Genomic DNA, 22,051 nt, shown 5'->3' on the forward strand with positions numbered 1-22,051 from the left:
CAAATACACAGCCCCCTACGGAGTGCAGATGGCCATGAGCTACTCACTGACAGGGAATCTATCCTGAACCACTGGTCAGAGCACTTCCACACCCTCTTCAGCACTAGCCATACAGTCCAAGAGGCAGCTACTGATTGCATCCCACAACAGCCACCTAAGATGAACTTGATGAGGCACCCATACTGCAAGAGACTGTAAAAGCCATAGAAGAGATGAAGACAGGAAAGGCTTCAGGAAAAGATGGTATAGCACCAGAGATATGGAAGAGAGGAGGCCTAGCATTGCAAACAAAAGTCAACGAGTTCTTCATTTGCTGCTGTGAGCGAGGGAAACTTTAATAAGACTTCCGAGATTCAGTCATCATCACCTTGTACAAAAACAAGTGGGGGGGGGGAGTATGACTGCTCAAACTACTGTGGGATAACTCTGCTCTCCATTGCAGGCAAAATCCTTGATAGAGTGTTGCTAAACAGACTGGTGCCCACCATTGCGGAAGAACACGCTCCAGAGAGTGATTGTGGCTTCAGAGCCAATAAAGGGCACAAATGAGATGGTGTTTGTTCTGAGACAGATCCAGGAAAAATGCAGAGAACAAAACAAAGTACTGTACATCACATTTGTGGACCTGATGAAGGCATTTAATACGGTGAGCAGAACTGGACCGTGGAAAATCACTGAAAAGCTCGGCTGTCCTCTTAAATTCCTTACCATGTTCATCCAACTACATGAAGACCAGCTTGGTCAGGTCAGAAACAATAACGACCTGTCACAGACCTTCCCCATTGCAAATGGAGTGAAACAGTACTGCGTTATGGCCCCCACACCGTTGTCAATCTTTTTCAGCATGATGCTCCAAAAAAGCAACAGAAGACCTTGCTGACAAAGATGGCATCTATATCTGAGTTTGTACTGATGGCAACCTCTTCAACTTAGGGCGACTTCATGCCCACACCAAGACCATGGAAAAACTGATTAGAGAACTTCTCTTTGCAGACGACACCGCCGTTGTTGCCCACACGGAAGCTACCTTACAATGCGCAACATCCTGCTCTGCAGAAGCTTGCCAGCTCTTTGGTCTTGAGGTCAGCCTAAAAAAAACTAAGGTATTTCACCAGCCTGCTTCCAGGGAAGAGTACTGACCATCAAGCATCTTCACTGACCAAACAGCACTGAATGTAGTCCACCAGCTTACCTACCTAGAGGGGCACCTCAAAAGAGATATATAGACTCCTTGAAAAAGACCCTCATTACCTGAGGCATCGATCACTGCTAATGGGCATCACAAGCTGCTGAGCATGAAAGTTAGCAATGTACAGTTCACCAGGCCGCTGGCACTATTGAACAAAACGTACGGGCCATCTTGGAGGAAAAACGATGGCGAACAATAAACCGGGAATCATCAGCAACACCCTCCACAACAAAGACATGCCTCTGTGGACAGGCGTGCCAGTCACATATTGGGCTCATCAGCCATCAGTGTGCGTGCAATAGACATGGACATACCCTTCCTAATCTTTGCAAGCAAAGTCAAGCCAAAAACAACTTCCACATTCATAACTTAATAACAAATATAACCTTGAATAAACTTTAGTAAAGCTAGAAGTGACATTTGGTTCAAACCATTTCTATGCTTTTGCAGTGAAGGTAACGTCATGATTACAGTTGATCATTTCAAAACAGCAGACAGCCATCAAAAGTCATCAGTGTTCAGCAAAATCTGCCTGCCATGGCAATGTGCTATATCTGCTTTTGTTTCCTAAGTGGAAGTTAGAAAAGTTTCCAATATCATTAATCATAAGACTGCTGTGAATGCATGTATTGTTTTTAAAAAAGCTGGTCAAAATTATACAAATTCTGTGATTACCATTGCCCAATCATCATTAATTTATAACAGCCAATAGGCAATGACTCCAGTGGGTTTCTGGCACCTTTCCCACGCCTCCCCCCAAGACAAAAAAGGATTTTGTGAGTTCTTTAAGCCGATCAAAACCCTTTTTAAGCCCATCAAAACCTTTGCGGCTTTTTTCATATTGATCAAACTTCAACTCTTAAAAATAAGTTTTCAACCCAGGTGAATCACACTTGACAAGTTCACATGATAAGGAATAGTCAATATTCACTTATTGTGAAAATATTTAGCACAGCTACAAGTTAGGTGTTTTGCACTGGGGCCAGACAGTTCAGGAATATTGACATGTTTGCAAAAAGATGAAATTTTTATAATACTGTGTGGAAACTTGTTTAGATTTGAAAAGCGATTTCATTATCGAAAGAAAATATTTCTTTTCACCGAATGATGCATTCCTTGCCATGTGCATGTTCCACTGTTGCAATTAATCCCCATAACATGATGTCAGCACACTGCAAGCAAATGATGTCACACAAATGAAGTCAGCTGTACTCTGTAATACTGATGAATAGAGCTGATGGATAAAAACAAAACAATCTTGTAAACTAAATAATTCCAAACTAAATCTAGTCTCAGGTCGACTATTATACGTAAGTGAGAATTAAGCTTGCCATCCAAGTTTCCAAAGGTATGTGTTTCTTCCTGGGTTCTTCATTCTACTAAATAGGGTCTTCCATTAAAGTTGGAGGGTGAGCTGCCAAATTAGGTGGGGGGTTTCTTTTGACCTAACCCAACAGAAACACCGTGTTTTTTTAAGTAGCCAAGTATAAAGTAAAAGTAGCCAGGTAAATCACCCAGCTCCCAGCTGATAAGGAAAGCCCTTCCAAAGTATACTTATTTGTAACCTATCATATTCTAAAAACTAGTGTTAAACCCCACTATTAGTCTAATATGTGTGAGATATCTTTAATCAGTTTGGGGTTCAACAGTGCAATTAATGACAGTGATGGACATATTGATAAACAAATGGATAAAAATGTTTAAAATATTAAACAAAAGAGTCATGAGTAAATACATGTTTGGACCACTACTAGCATAATAAGAATATCAAGCCTGATAGAGATATCTTGAACAGTTTTGAAACTATGCTGTGGCATAGGACATTTAAAGGAATCATTGCATCGAATAGCTATAACAACGTAACTAGAGGGCACTTCAGTCACCTCTTTACGGGGCTCCCATTCTTTTAACTTTGATTGGATAATTTCAAGAACAACAGGAACATTATATGTGATAACCTGCATAAAGGAAACCATGTGGCTTTTCTTTTAAACTATACATTATTAGTAAGAATTTGATACCGCTCAGAGAATATTTCCATGAAAAATCCACAAAACATGTGGATCATGGAGGGTTTCATGTGGGACAGGTTTTATTTATGTATCTAAATACAGAATGTGCCAGGAATATTATGGTACTTATCTTCGTTTCGTGGGAATATGATTTTATTATAACATACCCTCCATCTCATCTTTAACCGGAAACGTGTCAGTGCTCTCCCTTAAGCACCTGGTAGATGTAGCAACCACAGTCCGATGTTTTATCAATAAAGTACAATGAAATCTGTCACAACACAAAATCACCTTATCAGTATAATAAATATACATTAATTTATAGTACATTAAGGTGATTTATTGTAAGGTGCTTTACTGACAAAACGTCAGACTCCTTCGGTAGCAACTATATAGTCCATGAATATAAATATCGTTGCTACTGCTACCTGTAACCAGCAGTTTGTTTTTATTATTACTGCTACAAAATAGTATAAAACTTGCTTGATACCTTTGGATATGAAATTAATGTAGTAGTAAAAAAAAGATTAATACAAATTTATACTTGTATCTTCGCAGAAGAGATTGTTTTCTGTTTGAAGAATAAGGCCCCCCACCCTGTAATAATTTAAAAGAAACTTTTGAAGTTGTTAAGGTTATTCACAGCTCATGCTGTTGTAGCATCCATACCCCCTGCATAAACATCTTCATTTGTCTGTGATTTTATTGTTATCTTACATTGTTTAAAAAATAAGTTGATATTATTATGACAAAAAATGCCAGCACAATCCAACTATGCAATAAATCAAATGCAAAATAAGTAAATAAATAAATAAAAATAAAAAGTATATACAGTACTGTATTTAACTTTTCACAGGAAATATTAGAGAAAAATATATATTGTATGTAAACTTTCAGTCATAAAAACAATATTTTTAGATTAATTAGTCTAAACAAATTCTAATACAGGTAGGCATTTATAAGGAATAAATACCTGGAAGGTTTTGTTACATTGTCATTATAGATTTCTTTTGAAAAGTAAGTAGGCAGATGTTACCAATCCCTTTTGTTTTTCACTTTCACATGAATAAAACATAAATAAAAACAAGCTTTACACTTAATATGGCTTTTGGATTGGACAGACACTCATAATTTAAATTCCGAGTAATTAAAGCTGCAAATTATGGATTGGCCAAGGCTCTTTTCCCCAAAATTTCCTTTTATATGCAACATACATTTGTAAATTATGCTCAAGAACAATCTGGTTATATTCTCTAGTGACTGCTTCATTAATTAACCCCAAAAAACTTTCCATTACTGGATTTGTTTTATTTATACTTGTATCTTCAGAGATTTATTCCTTTTAAATGCTCACTTTTTGGAGAATTTTTTATTTGCAGGCAATAAAATAACTTGTTTGCACTTGCTATGAGCAAAAACCATGAAAAGTAGTATTCTTTATTTGCTAATTTGTTATTTCTTATGCTTTGACCTTCTAAAAAATGCCATATTGATTAACCGGAGATGAAATTTAGCCTGTTATCCCTACACCGAAGGACAAATGGACGATGTTAAAATATTTTAATTGTGAACAGTGAAAGATATATACAGTCTGCTTGTCTAATATGTATTCCAAGTTTTAGAAAGATATTCTGCCACAGGGATTTGAGCCAATACGGGAGGGATTCGTTGCTGAGTGAATAGAACAAATGTACCATACAGTACACTCCGTTGCTCCGTTATGGCTAAATCCATGTGTAAACGACTTCTTATGAGCGAAACATGTTAATGTAAATATATTATAAAGTATCCTACTGGTAAAATGACGATAGCGAAGGACACACAGAAGCAGTAGCTAATGATAACTTGTTCAGATGCTCAAGTTGTAGATCTTGATCCATTTTAAAGTATGATATTGCTGACTAGGTTTCCACTCTGCTGCAGTGCTGGTTTTTACCGCTTATTGTTATTGTAATCTTAAGCCCAACGTTGTTAAGGCGAACCGTTTGTTTGATAGCACACAAGTAGTATTGATTTGAAAACGTTCAACCACATGATCATTATTTCTTATGCTTCAGTTTTGCCTTTCTCATATTTAACTTTTTTGAAGAAAAAAAGTAAAAATCACGATAAAAGCTATTACAATTTTTTTACGATGCTCGGGCAGTTTTGCTGATGATGATGCAAAAATAATTCATATAAAACAAAGTGGGTGAATCTACAACTCAAAATGAAGAAGTAAAATGACTGAAAATAGTGATCGAGCATGCAAACTGTTAAGATCTGTGTTACACACAAACGCCTATATTATAAGTTGCCATGTGATGTTCATGCATTTACATTACCATCTTAGCAACATAAGTAGTATTTTGTTATCATGAATACTTGTACAACACACTGTTAATATATGTTATGTACATGTATATCAATGTTGTTTCGTTTACCTTTGGTGTATGTACATATATTGTATATAATCTATAAAATTTAAAATTAATAGTAGTAATTAACCCGTGTACAAGTCTGGAGTGATTTCCCATTGGACGAGTGAGCCAAGTGGGTTCTGTTGCGACGTGAGATATTGTATTTTTTAAAAATCGTGACGCAGGAAGTATTGTGACATGGGTCGAGTAGGAGAATATTGCTATGCAAAGCAGTATGAGTATATATAAGGCCTAGAGATAGAAAATTCATTCTTATTTCCTATGTTGTTGTTTTAATATCAGTTTGCAGAGGTGTTTAATGTTCGTTTAGATATAATTTAAGAGAAAACATTTGTTTGGACTATTCATTGGAATTGCAAAGTGTTCATATCAATGTCTGGACCAAAATGTTATTCTTGGATTACTTTAAATTTATTCAAAGGTGTTCTTGGCAATGCCACCGAGATCAATCGAGGTTACTGGTACATCAGCACTTTCGAGGACCTGGAATACATTCCTAACACTCGAATTTTTTACTTGTGCAGAACCGTTTTAGGATTTTTTTATTATTTAATTCATAATACTGCAAGTTCCTCTTAAATTTTTATTTTATAGCTTAGAGAATGAAATTATTTATTATGTTTTACAAAACCTTTTGGTTTTGATTCTTTCTGTTACTTAGTTTAAGACCCATAAAGTCGTAACATACACGCCAAGACTTCAATTATTTATATACAAAATAAATATAAAAGTATATTTAGAGAAATACGAAAGAATTATCCTTGATAACTAACCATTACCAATCAAACAGTCATGTGTTAATTCAGACAAACCTCCAAGATGAGTACTATCAGTTTCTCAATCGCCATTGGTAATGAGGTCTCCTAAAAATCGAAACTTGTTTATGCAGCTGACCAATCCTGAAATCTGAGAATTTGTTTTCACAATATATTGTATATATAACACGATGAAAATTGTATCGAGTGCTGCGTGAGAAACAAAGTTATTGATGATTCGTATATTATGTTAGTATATTCAATATTCAAATACTGAATATAAGTAGTATACCTGCGAAAAATGGGAAAATACATTACAGAACGTTTACGGACAAGATTTTTCAGATCACCCTGGGAACGTTTACGGACAATGGGAATTGAACATGGGGAATCTTGGGACTATATCCGGATAAAGGAAACTTGGGTTGTTGTATAGGGTAGCGGGTAAGTTCAGCTAGTTCAGCGAGTGAAAGGTAGTGGGTGGCGGGTAAGTTCAACGGGTGGCTGGTAGAGGGTGGCGAGTGCATAAACTATACCAATAAAACAAAGCGGGGCTGGGCGGGTAAACAAACAAACAAACAAACAAACAATGATACACATATATGGCAACACATTCCGACATGAACATTTTACGGCGTTGCTTTGAAAAATTTTGAGAATTATTCATGGAACACGGAGGGATCGATCCTTTGAAAGAAGGCTGCACCATTGCCAAAGCGTGTTCCTTAGTGTACCGCCAACGATTCATGCCCGAAAACACCCTGGCTGTCATTAGCCCTCAAAAGACCAATTTTGTCAAACGTTAATACTCTTTCAAAGCCTTACGCTGGCTACATTACTTGAGCGACAAGGAAGTCAACTGAATCCAGCACGCCCGAAACGGAGGAGGCGGAAAGACCATCGGAAGGTATTCGGTGGATAGTTGGGATCTAGAAAACCACAAGATCGTGTTACGAGTTTAACGGGTGCTTATTTCACGGATGCCCCATATGCTACCCTCAACGTGGATGCCTCTTTAAAACTGAAACAAGTGCCACACTCCCGAAGACCAAAAGAAATTCAAAGAGAAATAATGGAAGTAGGAAGGCATCACTTTAGACCACGTTGAGAAAAACAAACGAAGGCGATCGTTTGCCACAGCACAGTGATGTTAACTTGTATGTGGGGTAAAATGGCATAACGACCGTGTTTACCCAAGACAAAGTTTTTGTCCGATACTTTCCGCTACTTCCAGATGATTCACCACAAAACCAAATACATGACACACGTGGACGTCCTTCGTGAGGACGTGATCTTAGTCAATTAAGAAGAAGAACTGGACTTTGTAGAAGCTGACGAATTCGGAAATGTCATCATTGCGGCTTACGTGACAGCCCATGCTCGCTTAAAATTGTACGAAGCTTTAGAACTGTTAGGAGATCGTGTCCTTCATTTTGACACGGACAATTGCATATATATTGATCGGCTGGGAAACTGGCAACCTGACATCAAAGGAGACCGTTTAGGAGCCTGAACGGACGAGCAACTCGACGACAAGATTTCAAGTTTTCCTAGTGTCGGTCCTAAAAATTATGGCTACGAATACCGGGACAGACAAGAAGTGTACATGGAGTGTAAAGTGAAAGGATTGCTTATCAATTATCTCATCATGCGAGTGGTGAATTTTGGCGTATTGAAAGAAGCCCTGCAGTGTGGATAGGATGGAAACATTAGTTAGAAGATTACCAAAATCTTTTACACAATGCCAGCTTAGTTCAAGAGGAAACATAGTGTTGTGATGTGCAAGTTAGTGACTAAACCATTTAGATTCGCCAATAGAGTACGATCATCTCTGTGCCGAAAGTACACGTATTGCCTCCGACAAAAAGAGGTATAAAAACGGGCTACCATGCCACGACCTTTATCAGTGGTGATACAACAAATTCCGTGAAGGAAATGAATGAGAGTATTCAGACGGTGGAGGATTACCAACACTTATTAGGAAAGCTGTTTTTCATGAATTGGGGTCGACGTGTGGTGTCTGTCTTAGGGACTTGCTTTCTGGGATTTCGTTTACCAGCCGATTCCTTGTGGGCTCAAATACGATCTGTACTGTGAGGTACCATCAAAAACATAATTGTATTTCCTTTAAATAAGCACAAGAAAGTCATCCTGTTAAAAGCCTTGCACTTTCATTTGCAAATTTCTCGAACTCTATTTGAAGAAAAGTTTCTTTGTACAAGTTTAGCAACTCTGGATGCTTACGAAAATGTGAGTAAAATTTGTGACTTACACTCTCACTGGAAAAATGAACGTGACGGGAGAATTTGAGGTTTTGAGGCTAGGATCAAAACAGTGGCTTACATTGCCCAAGATTAGTGTCATGCATTGAAAGGAAAAAGTTGACTTAAAGTGTCCAGAGGAAAATGTAACTTTTAAAATTTAACTGTTAACTGCAGTGTCAGAAGAACCCGTCACCGAGGAACACCACTCCCTTCAGGACAGGACTGTCATGGACATTCCCGAAAGACCATTCTGGAGACCATCTGTGTGACTGTACCCAATGTAGAGACTGTAAAAACATTACACACCGTCTCTAGTACACCGTCTTTTACCAAAAACATGTTGTACAGAGACTTGTTTACATTCCACTTTGATCGTTGTGATGTGTATTTTATCCATGTACTTAACTATTTGGCTTTTATGTATTCTTGTCTTTCGTTGTGTTCCATTTTAACGTGCAATAAACGTCTCCAGAAAAATTATAAAAACTCTTGGCTTGTGTTGTCTTCAGTGAAAAGTGTAATTCCCTACATTACTATGCCTACCTCTGCTGTCTCTGCTCCCTTTTCTTCCATTTTCAAAGTCATCGACGAAAACTTAGATACTACCAGTTGGGAGGCCTTATATCTTTGCTATACCTTTAACATGTTAATTGCCGGACCTGGCGGTTCTTGCAACACCGAATTTGTCAAACGTTTGATCGAACATAATATCATTTGATCGATCGTCCACCTCAACGGATCATGTGGTGTTACAAAGAGTGGTAATCGGCGTACAGCCTATTGCGAAAACGTCAAGGCGACTCCATCGAGTTTGTGGAAGGCATTCTTGGCGAACACGACGAGATCGTGTGTGAACACAATCAAATTCATCTGATCATCTTCGACGACATGTTAGAACAAGACGAACAAGAAATTAAACTGTGGTTTACGCGCAAAGGGCATCATCGTAATGCCAGTGTCATTTACATCACTCAAAATTGTTGTTTCAGCAAAGTAAATACTCGCACCATCAGTCTCAATGTTCATTACGTGGTCTTGTTTAAAAGCCCTTGAGATAATGCGCAAGTGCAAGTCTTAGCCAAACAGTTAGAAACGCCTTGACTGGCACGTGCGTACGACGATGCCAATCAAACTCAACACGCCTATCTACTCGTGGATTTAAAACTCCCCCCCCCCCCGATTATTTGCGATTTCGTACCCATCTGTTTCACCACTGGTGCCAAGACGGAGGACCTGTCGTGTACACGTGCCCGTCGTCGACTTAACAAACAAAATCTATAAAAACCACATCAAAACCAAATGCTCTTTTTGACAGATAAAAGTAGCCTTGACGTAACTGGCAGATCTCCGCATCGATACCCAAACCAAAAAGCAAATCATTTTTAACCCAGGAAGTAGTGGTTCTCTAGGAGGTGTCATCATTCACTCCCTCTTAGAATGGTATCCCAATCCCCCACAGTCCTCCCCAAGAAAAAAATCACTCCCAAGAAAGTCAAACGGATCGAGGTCACAACCCCCGAAAAAGAAAAGTCTCAAGCGAAAGAAAAGCCTCCAGAAAACAGTTTCTACACGCAACCTTACATTTGCAAACCACGACCTGGAATGACGGGAACCCCGCCTCAAGTAGCCTCAGGTTCATCCACGTCTCCGTTGCTGGTGATGCCTGCCAAACCCAATTTGACAGCCGTTCTTCCTTATTTCATAAAACAAAGGAATACCGCGTCTCCAAGAACTTCCCCTCCATCGGTGACACCCTCTGCCTCTTTAGTTGCAGTGGCAGCTGCCCACAAAGTTTTCAACCCCCCAAAATCACATTTCAAGACAGATCGGGCATGTTACAGAGTTTACTGCATTTATCCAAGCAAGAAATGTCTTAATTTATTCCGTAGCGAACACCTCCACGACTCGTGATACCTGTCATCTATTTGATTCGACGTAAAGACAATCAGTTGCGACTCATTCCAGTATACAAAAGACCTGTGGTAAAGGATTGACATCAGTGATTATTTGCTTCTGAACGTTCAAAGATGTCCCTCAAAGAAGTGCACACCGTCAGCATAGTCGTTCTCCTGTCCAAAACGGAAAATGAAAAAGAAATGCACAGAGTCGTCATCCGAAAAACTACATAGCCAGGCATCGAGTCAGCCCCTGAAAAAGACGATGTCGTCCAACAAAAAGGAGGAACAATCAAAAGGGAGGATTTTTTCTTTCAAACCTTATCAGACAAATAACATAGAAGGATGCATGTCAAGCGATGGACTTCTGTGGATTTTTTGCTCCTGTACCAAAAAGATGTCTCCTCAAAGAAGTGCACGCCAATCTCTGGCTAAAAAAGGAAAGAATAGGAAAGGACTACCTCCATTGGGACATGGTATCTGTCCTGTCACCCGTGCGAAAACAACTCATTCAAAACGCCTCCAAAGATATCATCGATACCATGAGCGAATGTTGTTTGAATGTTTTGAAAGGAACTATACCTTTGTCTAAACACCAGAAAGAGAGTTTAGCCAAACTTCAACACGTTCTTTGCCAAATGGTCCGAAAGAAAATACCCATCCGTCCAAAGTAAATGATGATGGTGCAACGCGGAGGATATATTTAGGACCTCGTGTAAGGGAATTGCGGGATCCATGCTGGGAGGACTCCTGGGAGGTGTTTTACCCATGTGTCCAAGATAACAAGGTCCAGAAGATAAAAGGGATCTCTGAAGCCAAAAGATTATAGACGTGTCCATTGAAATCCGATGGAAGGATGAAAACTGGTTTTAGTGCCTTACACACGATGGAGGCAATACCATCGATGGCAAGGACAATCGACCCCACATTAACCTCACAATCCTCATGTCTCAGTTACAACACGAATTGCAATTGCATGATTCGGCATACCTGGAACATGCTTGATGGTCTCCGAATTGTCACTACCTACCTTTAGTGGGACCAACGTTTCTTAAACGACATACGTTGGACTACACTTAGACAAGTATTTAAACCCCATTTAAAAAATAATATTCAACGATTATCAAACGAACTGCAAGAGAAGATCTACAATGAAGTTTGGCCGGGACTTGCAAGAGCAAAATCTCAATGGGTGACTGTAGAACTTTTGTGTTGAGAAATTCACAAGAGGAAAGTGAAAAGAGTCAACAAACAGATGAGATTTCTGAATGGCAGTGATCAGTAATTAATCACTATGTTCATTATTTTCCCTCTAGGAGAAGATTTTAATGAACAAAATACTGACTGACATGAACATGGATGCTTTACAAGAGAACATTACTGGTTTGCCTATGGAGTTGAGATAACGCATTTACTGAGAGCTGATCAAAATACAAGTGAAACGCAAAAAACAATTGCATCCGTTACGTCACCGGTGTTTAAACCACTGGTTGTTGTTGTTGTTGTAATGGGTTTCAACGCCATTTTCAGCACAAGATAGGCTATACATGGTTGCCAGTATTAATGGTGGAAGAAGAACCCGGGAAAACCATGGAAAGAACCACTGACCCACGAGAAGCTACCGGGAAGCTTTCTCACATACCCACATTAGCCGAGCCCGAGACTTAAACCACTGGTAACTGAATGGTATAAGAGGACTGATTCAGATGAAAGTGTTGCAGCGATCAGACATTGATCAACTACCCATTGGCACAAAGGATTGGTTTGTTACTGCTGATTCTATTTGCTACATGGTAGACTTACTGCAACGAATTCCAAATGAAGAGTTAGAGGGTTACCAAAATCTTTCACACAACGTAAATTTAGTTGAAGAGGAATCTGCTGAACAAAGTGTGGCGTGCATGTTAGTGACTAAATCATTTATATTCGTCACTCGATCATCTCCGATCATACGAACATCTCTGTGCAGGAAGTACACTTATTGCCTCCGACAAAAAGAGATATAAAAACAGGCTACCATGCCACAGCCTTTATCAGAAGTGATACAACAGAATCAGTGGAAGGAAATCAAAAACACTTTCATACAGTGGAGGATTACCAACACTTATTACATGAACTGTGTCCATTGAATTGGGGTCGACGTGTGGTGTGTGTCTTAGTGACTTCCTTTCTGGGATTTCGTTTACCAACCGATTCCTTGTGGACTTTAACGAGCAGTATTTACCACCAACTAAAACATGAAATTGGTCCCTTTAAATGTCCACGAGAGACTCATTTTGTCAAAAGCCTTTCGTTTTCATCTGGATACTTCCCGACCTCTACGGGAAAAAAGATTCGTCAACTTTTAGGTACCGAAGATGTGTATGACGATGTGTGTGTAGCTTGTGACTTACACCCTCATTGGACTGATGGACGTGACTGAAACAAATTGGACCAAAAACGTGGCCAATTATGCCCAAAAGTTGTGATCCTAAATTCAAACGTCCAAAGAAAAAGTAAATTTTAACCTGTCTTAGTGACAGTGCTAGAAGAACCCGTCACCGAGGACAACCACTCCCTTCAGGACAGGACTGTCATGGACATTCCCGAAAGACCATTCCGGGAGGACACCTGTGTGATTGTACACAATGTAGACACTGTAAGAACATTACATACTCTCCCTAGGATACTTCGTTTACCAAAAACACGTTGTACAGTAACTAGTTTATATCCCACTTTGATCGTTTTGATGTGGTTTTCATTCATGTACTTAACCATTTGGCTTTTATGTATTTTTGTCTTTAGTGTTGTTCCATTTTAACTTGCAAGAAACGTGTCCTGAAAAAAGTATAAAACTCTCGTCTTGTCTGTCTTCGTGTCAAAAGTAACATTCCTTGCACATGTTAATTGCCGGACCTAGCTGTTCAGGCAAAACCGAATTTGTCAAACGTTTGATCGAACATAAACATAATTTGATCGAACGTCCACCTCAACGGATCGTGTGGTGTTTCGAAGAGTGGCAATCGGCGTACAGTCTCTTGCGAGAAAATCAAGGCGATTACATCGTGTTTGTGGAAGGCATTCCTAACAAAGACGACGGAATCGTGTCTGAACACAGTCAAACACATCTGGTCATATTCGACGACATGTTAGGACAAGACGAAGAAGCCATTAAACTGTGGTATACGTGCAAAGGGCATCATCGTAATGCCAGTGTCATTTACATTGCTCAAAATTTGTTTCAACAACGTAAAGCCCATCGCACCATCAGTCTCAATGCTCATTACATGGTCTTGTTTAAAAGCCCTAGAGATAAATCGCAAGTGCAAGTCTTAGCCAAATAGTTAGAAACGCGTTGGCTGATTCATGCGTACGATGATGCCACTCAAACGCAATACGTCTATCTACTCGTGGATTCAAAACCCACCACTCTCGATTATTTGCGATTTTGTATCCATTTGTTTCACCACTGGTGTCAAGACTGACGGCCTGTCATGTACATGTCTCCTTCGTCGACTTAAGAAAAAAATTTATATGAAAACCTCTGACACTTTGGATCTGTCTCACACAGTGTCAACATGACGTCCATTCAGTCTCATCTTCCCGTCAAATTGATTCGTGCCTTGTACAACATCAGTCGCGAAGCCAGTCTCAAAGAAGTCTTACGATGGTTTACGGTAACAGCACGTCAATTACTGCAAGGCATCATTCACGTTCCTCATCAAACCAAACGGTTTTTTTGAGAGAAATAAAGTAGCCTTGACGTAATTGGCGGATCCCCGCATCGACATTCAAACCAAAAAGAAAATCATTTTGAAATCTGGATGGAGCGGTTCTGTAAGAGGTGTTATCATTCGTTCCTTCTTAAAATGGGATCCTAATGCCCCCAACGTTCTCCCCAAGACAAAAGCCACTCCCAAAAACGAAGCCAAAAGAAGGAAAAGATCAGCGGTGTCAAGACCAGGTCACAGCCCCAGAAAACAAAAGCCCACAGAAAAAGAGCAAGAAAAGTCCTCAGACAAAGGAAAGCCCACATAAAACAGGTTCTACCCGCAAGAGAAGTACTTCGACCAGGACCCAACCTTACATTCGCAAACCACAACCTGCAGCGACGGTGACCGCTTCTCCAGTAGCCTCAGGTTCTTCTGCTTCTCCGTTGCTGGTAATGCCAGTCAAATCAAATTTGACATCCGTTCTTCCTCAGTTGATGAACAATGGAAACCCACGTCTCCAAAAAACATCTCTTGCAGCGGTGACACCCTCCGACTCTTTAGCTGCAATAGCAGCTGCACACAAAGTACCTGCTCCCAAAATCAAAACCGAAGTGAGATCGGGCATGTTACAGAGTTTACTGGATTTGTCGAAGCAAAAATTGTCCCGATTTAGTCCGTTGTGAACCCCTCCAAGGCGAGTGATGCCTGTCATCAAGTTGCTACGACGTAAAGACAATCAGTGGCGACGCGTTCCAGTATAAAAAAAAGACCTGATGTAAAGAATGGGAATCAGTGACTTTAAATTTGACCATGATTTTATTGCTTCGCGCGTTTATTGGGTATTATGCAAACTGTGAGTAAAAGGACACAGACTTTAGCTTTCGTGCCCTTTCGAGGAACGGCAGGACCCCTTTTAAAAATTTGGAAACACCCCCACCCACCCACCCCCGAACACTTCGCTTGATCAAGCTCTAGCGAGGGACTACAAGCAGGAGACATGCACGACCAATTTTGAGAAGCTTTCATAAAAAGAATGCATAAAAAGTTAGAGTTGGCTAAAAATAGCTTAACAGCAAAATGTAAAGATTTTGTAGGATAAGAAAAAAACTTTTCAACTTTTTGCAGACAAAAAAGCATATACGTGGAAATGTTTAGCATAGTTCTGACAAGAATATGGAAATATTTCACTCTAAATATAACCAGAAAATTGGTTGACGTCCTACACACGTTCATTTATGTACATAACAGCACGCACGACAAGCAAGTTGTAAACGGATCGAAGGTTTCTGATACAATTGCAACTTTTAGATTCAAAATTGGTGTAACGGTCAGAATTTCAGGATATGAAATAATATTTGAAAATGGGTATCTTTCTAACTTTACCAAACTATTTTTTTTAAAATTAGGCAAGTCATTTTTGGTTATTCAGATTAGAAGACTTGAAGACAATACAGACATCATTAACTTACAACAAAGAAGATGCTATATAGAAAGTTGAAAAGATTTTAACTACCATAAAAATAAAAAGTAAAAAGCGTGTACTTGTGAAATGAAAAGGATGATGAATTTTTCTACAGTTGAGACCAGTATAATACATTATTCGATTCAAACAGATGCTATATCAGAGACATACATCTCGTATGGAAATTACTGAAGTACAGTATTTAGATAGCAGAATAAAGAAACATGGAACGTTTGAGTTTCTGAAAAATAGCTTTCTTGAATGTAACAAATTTGTAGTTGAAAACAGCTCCTTGGAAAATGAAGGATTTATAATATTTACATTTGCATTTGTAAAGATCACAAAGCCATATGTAAAAACAGAAGTATATCCAAAGTATCACAGATAAGCAACAAAACGGTACACACGAAACAGATAGTAAGGTGATTACAATTAGCGGTGCAAATATATTGCGGTATACCGGTATATTGAGGTTTTCTGTTCCGGCAATACATACCTCAATACAATTTTCTGTATAGCGATTTTTTTTTTCTTCACGGTCTTGCTTTCATTCACGGTCTTACTTTCACTCAACACATCTGTGTATTCATCACAATTTTTCCAATTTAATTTAAGAACCACATTTTTTCCTAGATGCACACCTAGCACGAGACTGCAAGAGAAAGTAGAACATGATGCACCATACCATTTTCAGGCAAAATTCAATTGGGGGTGGGGTGGGAATGGACGACAAGGCAATACAATGGAATATTTTTTCCAGTTAAAATAATATTTTAGAAAACGCCACTTTACCTGATATATTTTGTCCTGTTCCTACTGATGCTAAATGAACAGTACTCAAAAGTTCGTGTTCATCAGTATATCAATTTCTCAAAATAATTTTTTTTTTGTATCGAATGCCCGGAATGTACATGCAACATAGCATGCAACATCTGCTGTAATGAGCGATATTTTAGCTTCAACGGATAACAAAATTAAAAAAACAGCAGCTACATCTGATGTTTTCCGTGTGGAATGCATGGTCGGAAAGATCAAAGAGCCTACGTTACGTTCGCATTCTTATCTATTCTCAAAATATCTATTAAGGTCGACTCATTTTTCATTTTAGTTGACAGGTGTGATGGCCTAAGTCTTAATTTCAGAAATATTTTCAGAATGATTTTTTTTAAATGGAATTTTAAATTATTCCCAACAAAAGAGCAAACATTTTCCCTTTGGAATTTTCGGTTTAAAGAAAAGGAAAAGTAATGGCAAAATTGAAGTAGGTATTGTCGGATGCAAGAAGTGCAATACTGAGATACTGAGATACATAAATACCCATCAAACTCGACACCACATGATGACAGGGTCGACAGTATAAGCAGTGGGTATTCCAGTGTGACTACTTCCGCTATGGTGAAGAGTGACAGAAAAATAATTCCCGCAATGTTTTCAGTTGCTCCTACATCTCTTAATAAAGACACAAGTGTTCGACACAAGAAAATAACTGCCATAGATAGATATATTGTAAAAGATCCACAAGCGTTCATTGCTGTTGCAAATGATGGTTTGAAATTACTGTCTAGGGATTTGGATCTTTCATATGACTTACCGTCGAGCATGTTCTTCTTTAGCAACGGTTGTGCCAGAGATGTATGAAGCTTGCAAGGACATGATTTAAACAAGTATCTTTAATATGCCTGTGACACTTACCAACGATTGATATATGAGTAGAACCACTTATGTGACTATTACCGCTTTGATTTTTATCTGAGGACTGGAAGCTTCTGTCTTTCGTTCCACCGAATCTTATGCGACTATTACTGCTTCGATTTTTATTTGAGGACTGGGAGCTGCCATCTTTCGTTCTGCAGACCAGGAAGCTTCCAGAGAGTCAAACCAACCTGAACATCGCTAAAGTATTAGTAGATGCCATTAAGAAATTGAGTCTCTGCAAGAATCCTCCCTTAATGACTGACAAAACCGTTAATATGGCCCTGGCTGTTTAGGAGGAAGTGAGAAGAAACACCAGACAATTTCATCACTCCGCAAATATGTTCGTCTGTCTGTTTGTATGTCACAGAATGTAAGTCTTTTTAAGTTTACATACCCATGCATGTTACTTTGACAAACACGAACTAACAAATTGACAGTGACCGATGCCCGTTAAGCTTTGTTTTACATTTGTCATCTGGAATGCGACAAAAATTAACTCAACTTGACGTTTATACCGAGCTATATTTTGTTCGAAGAACCAGGAGTATCTGCAGGAATGTACGCGATTAGATCCTCGATTTAAGTCAGTGTGTTTGACTGAACACTAAACGTCCGACACATGCAACCGGCTTGCTTTGGAAGCATATCGAGTTAACCAAGCTGTCAGCATCAAACGTGAGCATGGGACATCATCACAGCTACAGCTTCCTCTAGAATCAATCCCTGCAAGAAATCGATGATACTTGTAAGTTATTGTATTTTGTTACTTTATTGCTATATTTGTTGGCCCTTCGGGATTAGTGACCCCAGTCACTTAATCTGAAAATGGAGTTCCAATAGGCTCTGCTAGGGGCCTTTATAGGCGTTGCATGTTCCATTACCTTAAAGAACATATTTATTAAAACTATATCTGCCATTTTAGATCTACAATTTAACTCAACGAACATATGGCTGAATGAGAATACCTTTGAAAGGTAGTTGGGAAGCTTCTGGTACAACCTGCACCTATTCTCGCAAGAACCCACTGCTAGGTGTCCAATCACCCACACCGTCAGAGGACGCATAGCGGTGGTATATGACGCGCTGATCAGACTTCTCATTGGTCGAGTATAACATAAATATCCACGACAATACCATATCCGTATCTCGCCAAAGGCAACTCATGATGGGGCTTCTCTAGAGGCTTTACTCGCGTGCTGCAGGTTAGACAGGAGAGGAAGGACAGCTATCGACCGGCTTTGAGCCAATAAGAGAGTCACTCCTCCGTTTAGGGCAGACACCAAGACCTGCGTTACCAAACCAAATCCACTCTGCGCGTAGCCATCCCCATCTCAGAAAACAACAGCTTTTAGGCTTATTTGTGTCCAAACAGTCGCTCTACCAGGGTTCGGTTGAAACAATCCCCAATACACTGGGAATGTTGGAAGTCTGCTTTGCAGTGTTGGACCCGGACTTGGTCTACGTCGGCCTCGTGCCAGTCGCTTATGTTATCACTACGCAAGTACGAAAGTTCGTGCCGATAACACGCGTGGTTCACGCGGCTGAAGAAAGCCTTGCCCAGATTGGTGTTATTGGCAACGTCCAGTCCACATTAGTTGTAGCTCAGCTGGTGCTTTTTCCAGAGAATCTTACTCGAAGGGGAGCCTAGGAACATTTTTGAGGCTGTCCGCGATATCATCTCAGCGCATTTCAACCTTTGGCGGTCCCCATGTGACCTTTCTCGGGCCGCACAAGGATTATACTCCCAAGTTGGCTCACCTGCCAAGTTCACCAAGCGGTCGTCGACAACTGTTTCGATCTATCGTCGGAAACGCAGACAGAATTCGAGTATTTTAGAAATTGCTAAATGCGTCCAATGAGTATGCATTTCCTTGATTTCTCAGCCTTTTTTATTTAGGGCTGGAGAGAAACCTGTGGATTTGGGTATCAAAAGGCCAACATTCTACGCCACCCTTGATCACAGAGCTCGACCGCGTTGCGCCCTGCTGATAGGTCCCTCGGGCAGCAGCAATATTCAGCTGTTGATAAACTTTCTTCCGCGCTATATCAAGTATCGGTCCAGCTGCGTGTTGTCCAGGAGCAAACCGCGTCACGCATCACCAGATGGTCTCGGCAAGCTCGAATCAGTCCACGTTCGTCTTTCCTACTCTACTCGAGGATCCAACCAGATGTCGCGACCTGGTTATCGCGCTTGCATTGCTATTGGTATGCTTTAGCTGGCCCATCGTACGTGTTGAGCCATTTGGCAGACTCCCCGCCAACAGGTAGTGTTTTCCCCTAAGTCGGATTGACCTGATAGCTCGTCCGGCTGTCGTATGGTGCTTAAGAGATCGATGACAGCGAAAAATCAGTCCAGGGTGGTGACGGCACCAAGGTGACCATCCGTGTCGATCCGATCCTTTCGGTGGCAACATAGATCTCCTCAGCGATCTAACGAGTAGACTTTTCGCGTTTCAGTCTGCAAACGCTACTCTGATGGCGCGAAATCTACCTGGGCTACCAAGTCGCGCTAGGCATCGTGCAGATAACGTCTACAATCACAGTGTATCTCACTTTTGACGATTTGGTCGTATGCTATATGGATTCAAAAACCAATAGCGGGGCATTCCACGCTCCTAACATTGCACCGTGGCTTCCGTTCTATATGCTCTGCCAAAAAGTCCGCATTAACAGCCTGCGTTCCAACTTCACTGACCAGACCGGCCACCTGCTGTACCTCTAAGGCGAAACGTTCATCATAGGCATCTACATCCGCGACCATCCCACGCTTGATTAATATATTAAAAGCGATAGTACAGGTACAATAGTCATGAATGCACTAAGGAGTGCAATCCGGGTACGGTAGGTGGACCAATGTACCAAGTGCATTATGGTGATTGGCTTGGTGACATCTTCCGAGTCAACGTCCGTGCGGTTCCTAAGGTGGGAACAGCGCAGGTCAGGCCAACTGCCTCAACAGCCAAGACCAAAGCCTCGCGTGCTTTCCATGCTATCAAAATGATCGCACTCAAGGAAGAGCTTCCGGCAAGAGCCGCCAAGGTGGCAAAAAGGTTGTGGCAAAGGTGAAAAGTACCTCAATGGGTTGAAGCTACCTGCAACTTGAAACATGCCATCGACATGTGAAAAATAGTCTGCGAGTCAAGCTGATAAAAATTCACAGATCTGTTGGCTAAAGTGACACACAACGCAGATGTCTTTATGGATGCCATGGGTTCGGGTCTGTGTCGCTGTCCTTATTAGAGTTTGCCCATAAGCAGCCTTTCAGAATGACTTCCTTGCAGGACGTGCAGGATTCTGCCCTTGAAATGGTTACTCCGTGTTACCCTACCGCAGCATGAGCGACCTGTAATACTACTCCTACGAGACCCGCTATCTCAACCAAAAGGACTGGGTTATTCTACTGATAAAGGACAACTCACACAGCTTCCTTCCCGCGAGGCCTACTTTAAAATCGTGGGTTGGATTTCAAAGGCGGCGGATGACAGTGACTACTCCGCCGCGTGCAAGATCGTGATCCTGCTCGTCTACAACGAATCATGGATCTATTTGATAGCACGCGCTTCCACACCGGCATCCATGAAGGTAAAGTTTGCCTCGATCAAGTCAGCGTCTGAATGACTATACTCGGTTTGGCCCGCTTCAATGTCGCTGACCCGTAAAAACACTGACGACAACGCCATACTCCACACCAACACCGAGGATAAAGGCAAGGTCACGTTCTCGAAAATCACCTGAGTATATCTGGCTTAACGTTGATGTGGAGAACAACATATTAGCTTCATGTAAGAAGGGCAGATTACCATGTTCTTCCAGGTGATGACCATGGATACCCTGTAGAACATGGTCTCCGGCCAGTTCTTCAGGCAGATCACCGCCCAAAACGACACACCCATGCGTGTTGTCGTATCCATCCAGCTCTCGAATCGGTAGAATAACCAACAGCTCAACAAGATGGTGTTCTACACCCTAGGTGCGACGGAAGTGCGCCTATGTTTCAATGTCTACCATGAACCAATCGATAAATTCATTCTTTACTATCCGACCAAGAATGTGGCCCGCAATTACTGTCAGATTCTGAGATTCAAAGGGTACGACCAGAGCGTGGCCATCGGGCTAAAGATCAGCCAAGTTTTTCCTGAACCAAATTCGATTCTACAGCATGGATCACCCCAACCTTGTCAAGCGGGCAGTCATATACATTTGCTTAAAGCCCACATCCGCCTGGACCCTACCAGCACCATCTATTGAACATTTGACTTAATTTCCTCTGATAAAACAGTGCTGATGAAGGGGGCTACAGAGCAAATGTGAGTACCGGTAGTTGAAGCCACGCCCTATAGGTGAACTGGCCAACTTAACCTCAGCGAGAACACAAAGTATCGTTCAGTTGTAATTCACATGGAAAGTCGCCAGTACTACAATCTAAAAATAGGTGATATTGAGGCTCATCTCAGCAAAGTTCCCTTTATACAAAGTATGAATGAGCAATCAACATTGCTCACGGTGTGGCAGTTGCATCTAGCACGGTGTATGTGTTGCAACTATGGATGTGTGGTGCTTGCTATCTTGGTGGCTATCTTTCTCACAATATCTCTGGAAAGCATATCACTTATATGTGAGCTCTTCTCACTGGCTAGGCAATTTACTATCTTATGTATCTGCATAAA

The 22,051-nt window shown here is 40.6% G+C and overlaps 1 protein-coding gene across 1 annotated transcript in view; it reads right to left on the reverse strand.

Moving 5' to 3' along the window:
• The window catches only part of LOC149785552 (uncharacterized), a 35,151-nt gene extending 29,991 nt beyond the window's left edge, over positions 1-5,160 (reverse strand). The window contains exon 1 of the mRNA XM_089979353.1: positions 4,996-5,160. Coding sequence (XP_089835479.1) covers positions 4,996-5,081 — 86 coding nt within the window. The 5' untranslated portion in view covers positions 5,082-5,160. The remainder of the gene's footprint in view (positions 1-4,995) is intronic.
• Between the last annotated feature and the right edge of the window lie 16,891 nt (positions 5,161-22,051).

This window comes from Sinohyriopsis cumingii, chromosome 13, assembly GCF_028554795.1.
Source record: "Sinohyriopsis cumingii isolate HCF-2022 chromosome 13, ASM2855479v2, whole genome shotgun sequence".
NCBI lineage: Eukaryota > Metazoa > Mollusca > Bivalvia > Unionida > Unionidae > Sinohyriopsis > Sinohyriopsis cumingii.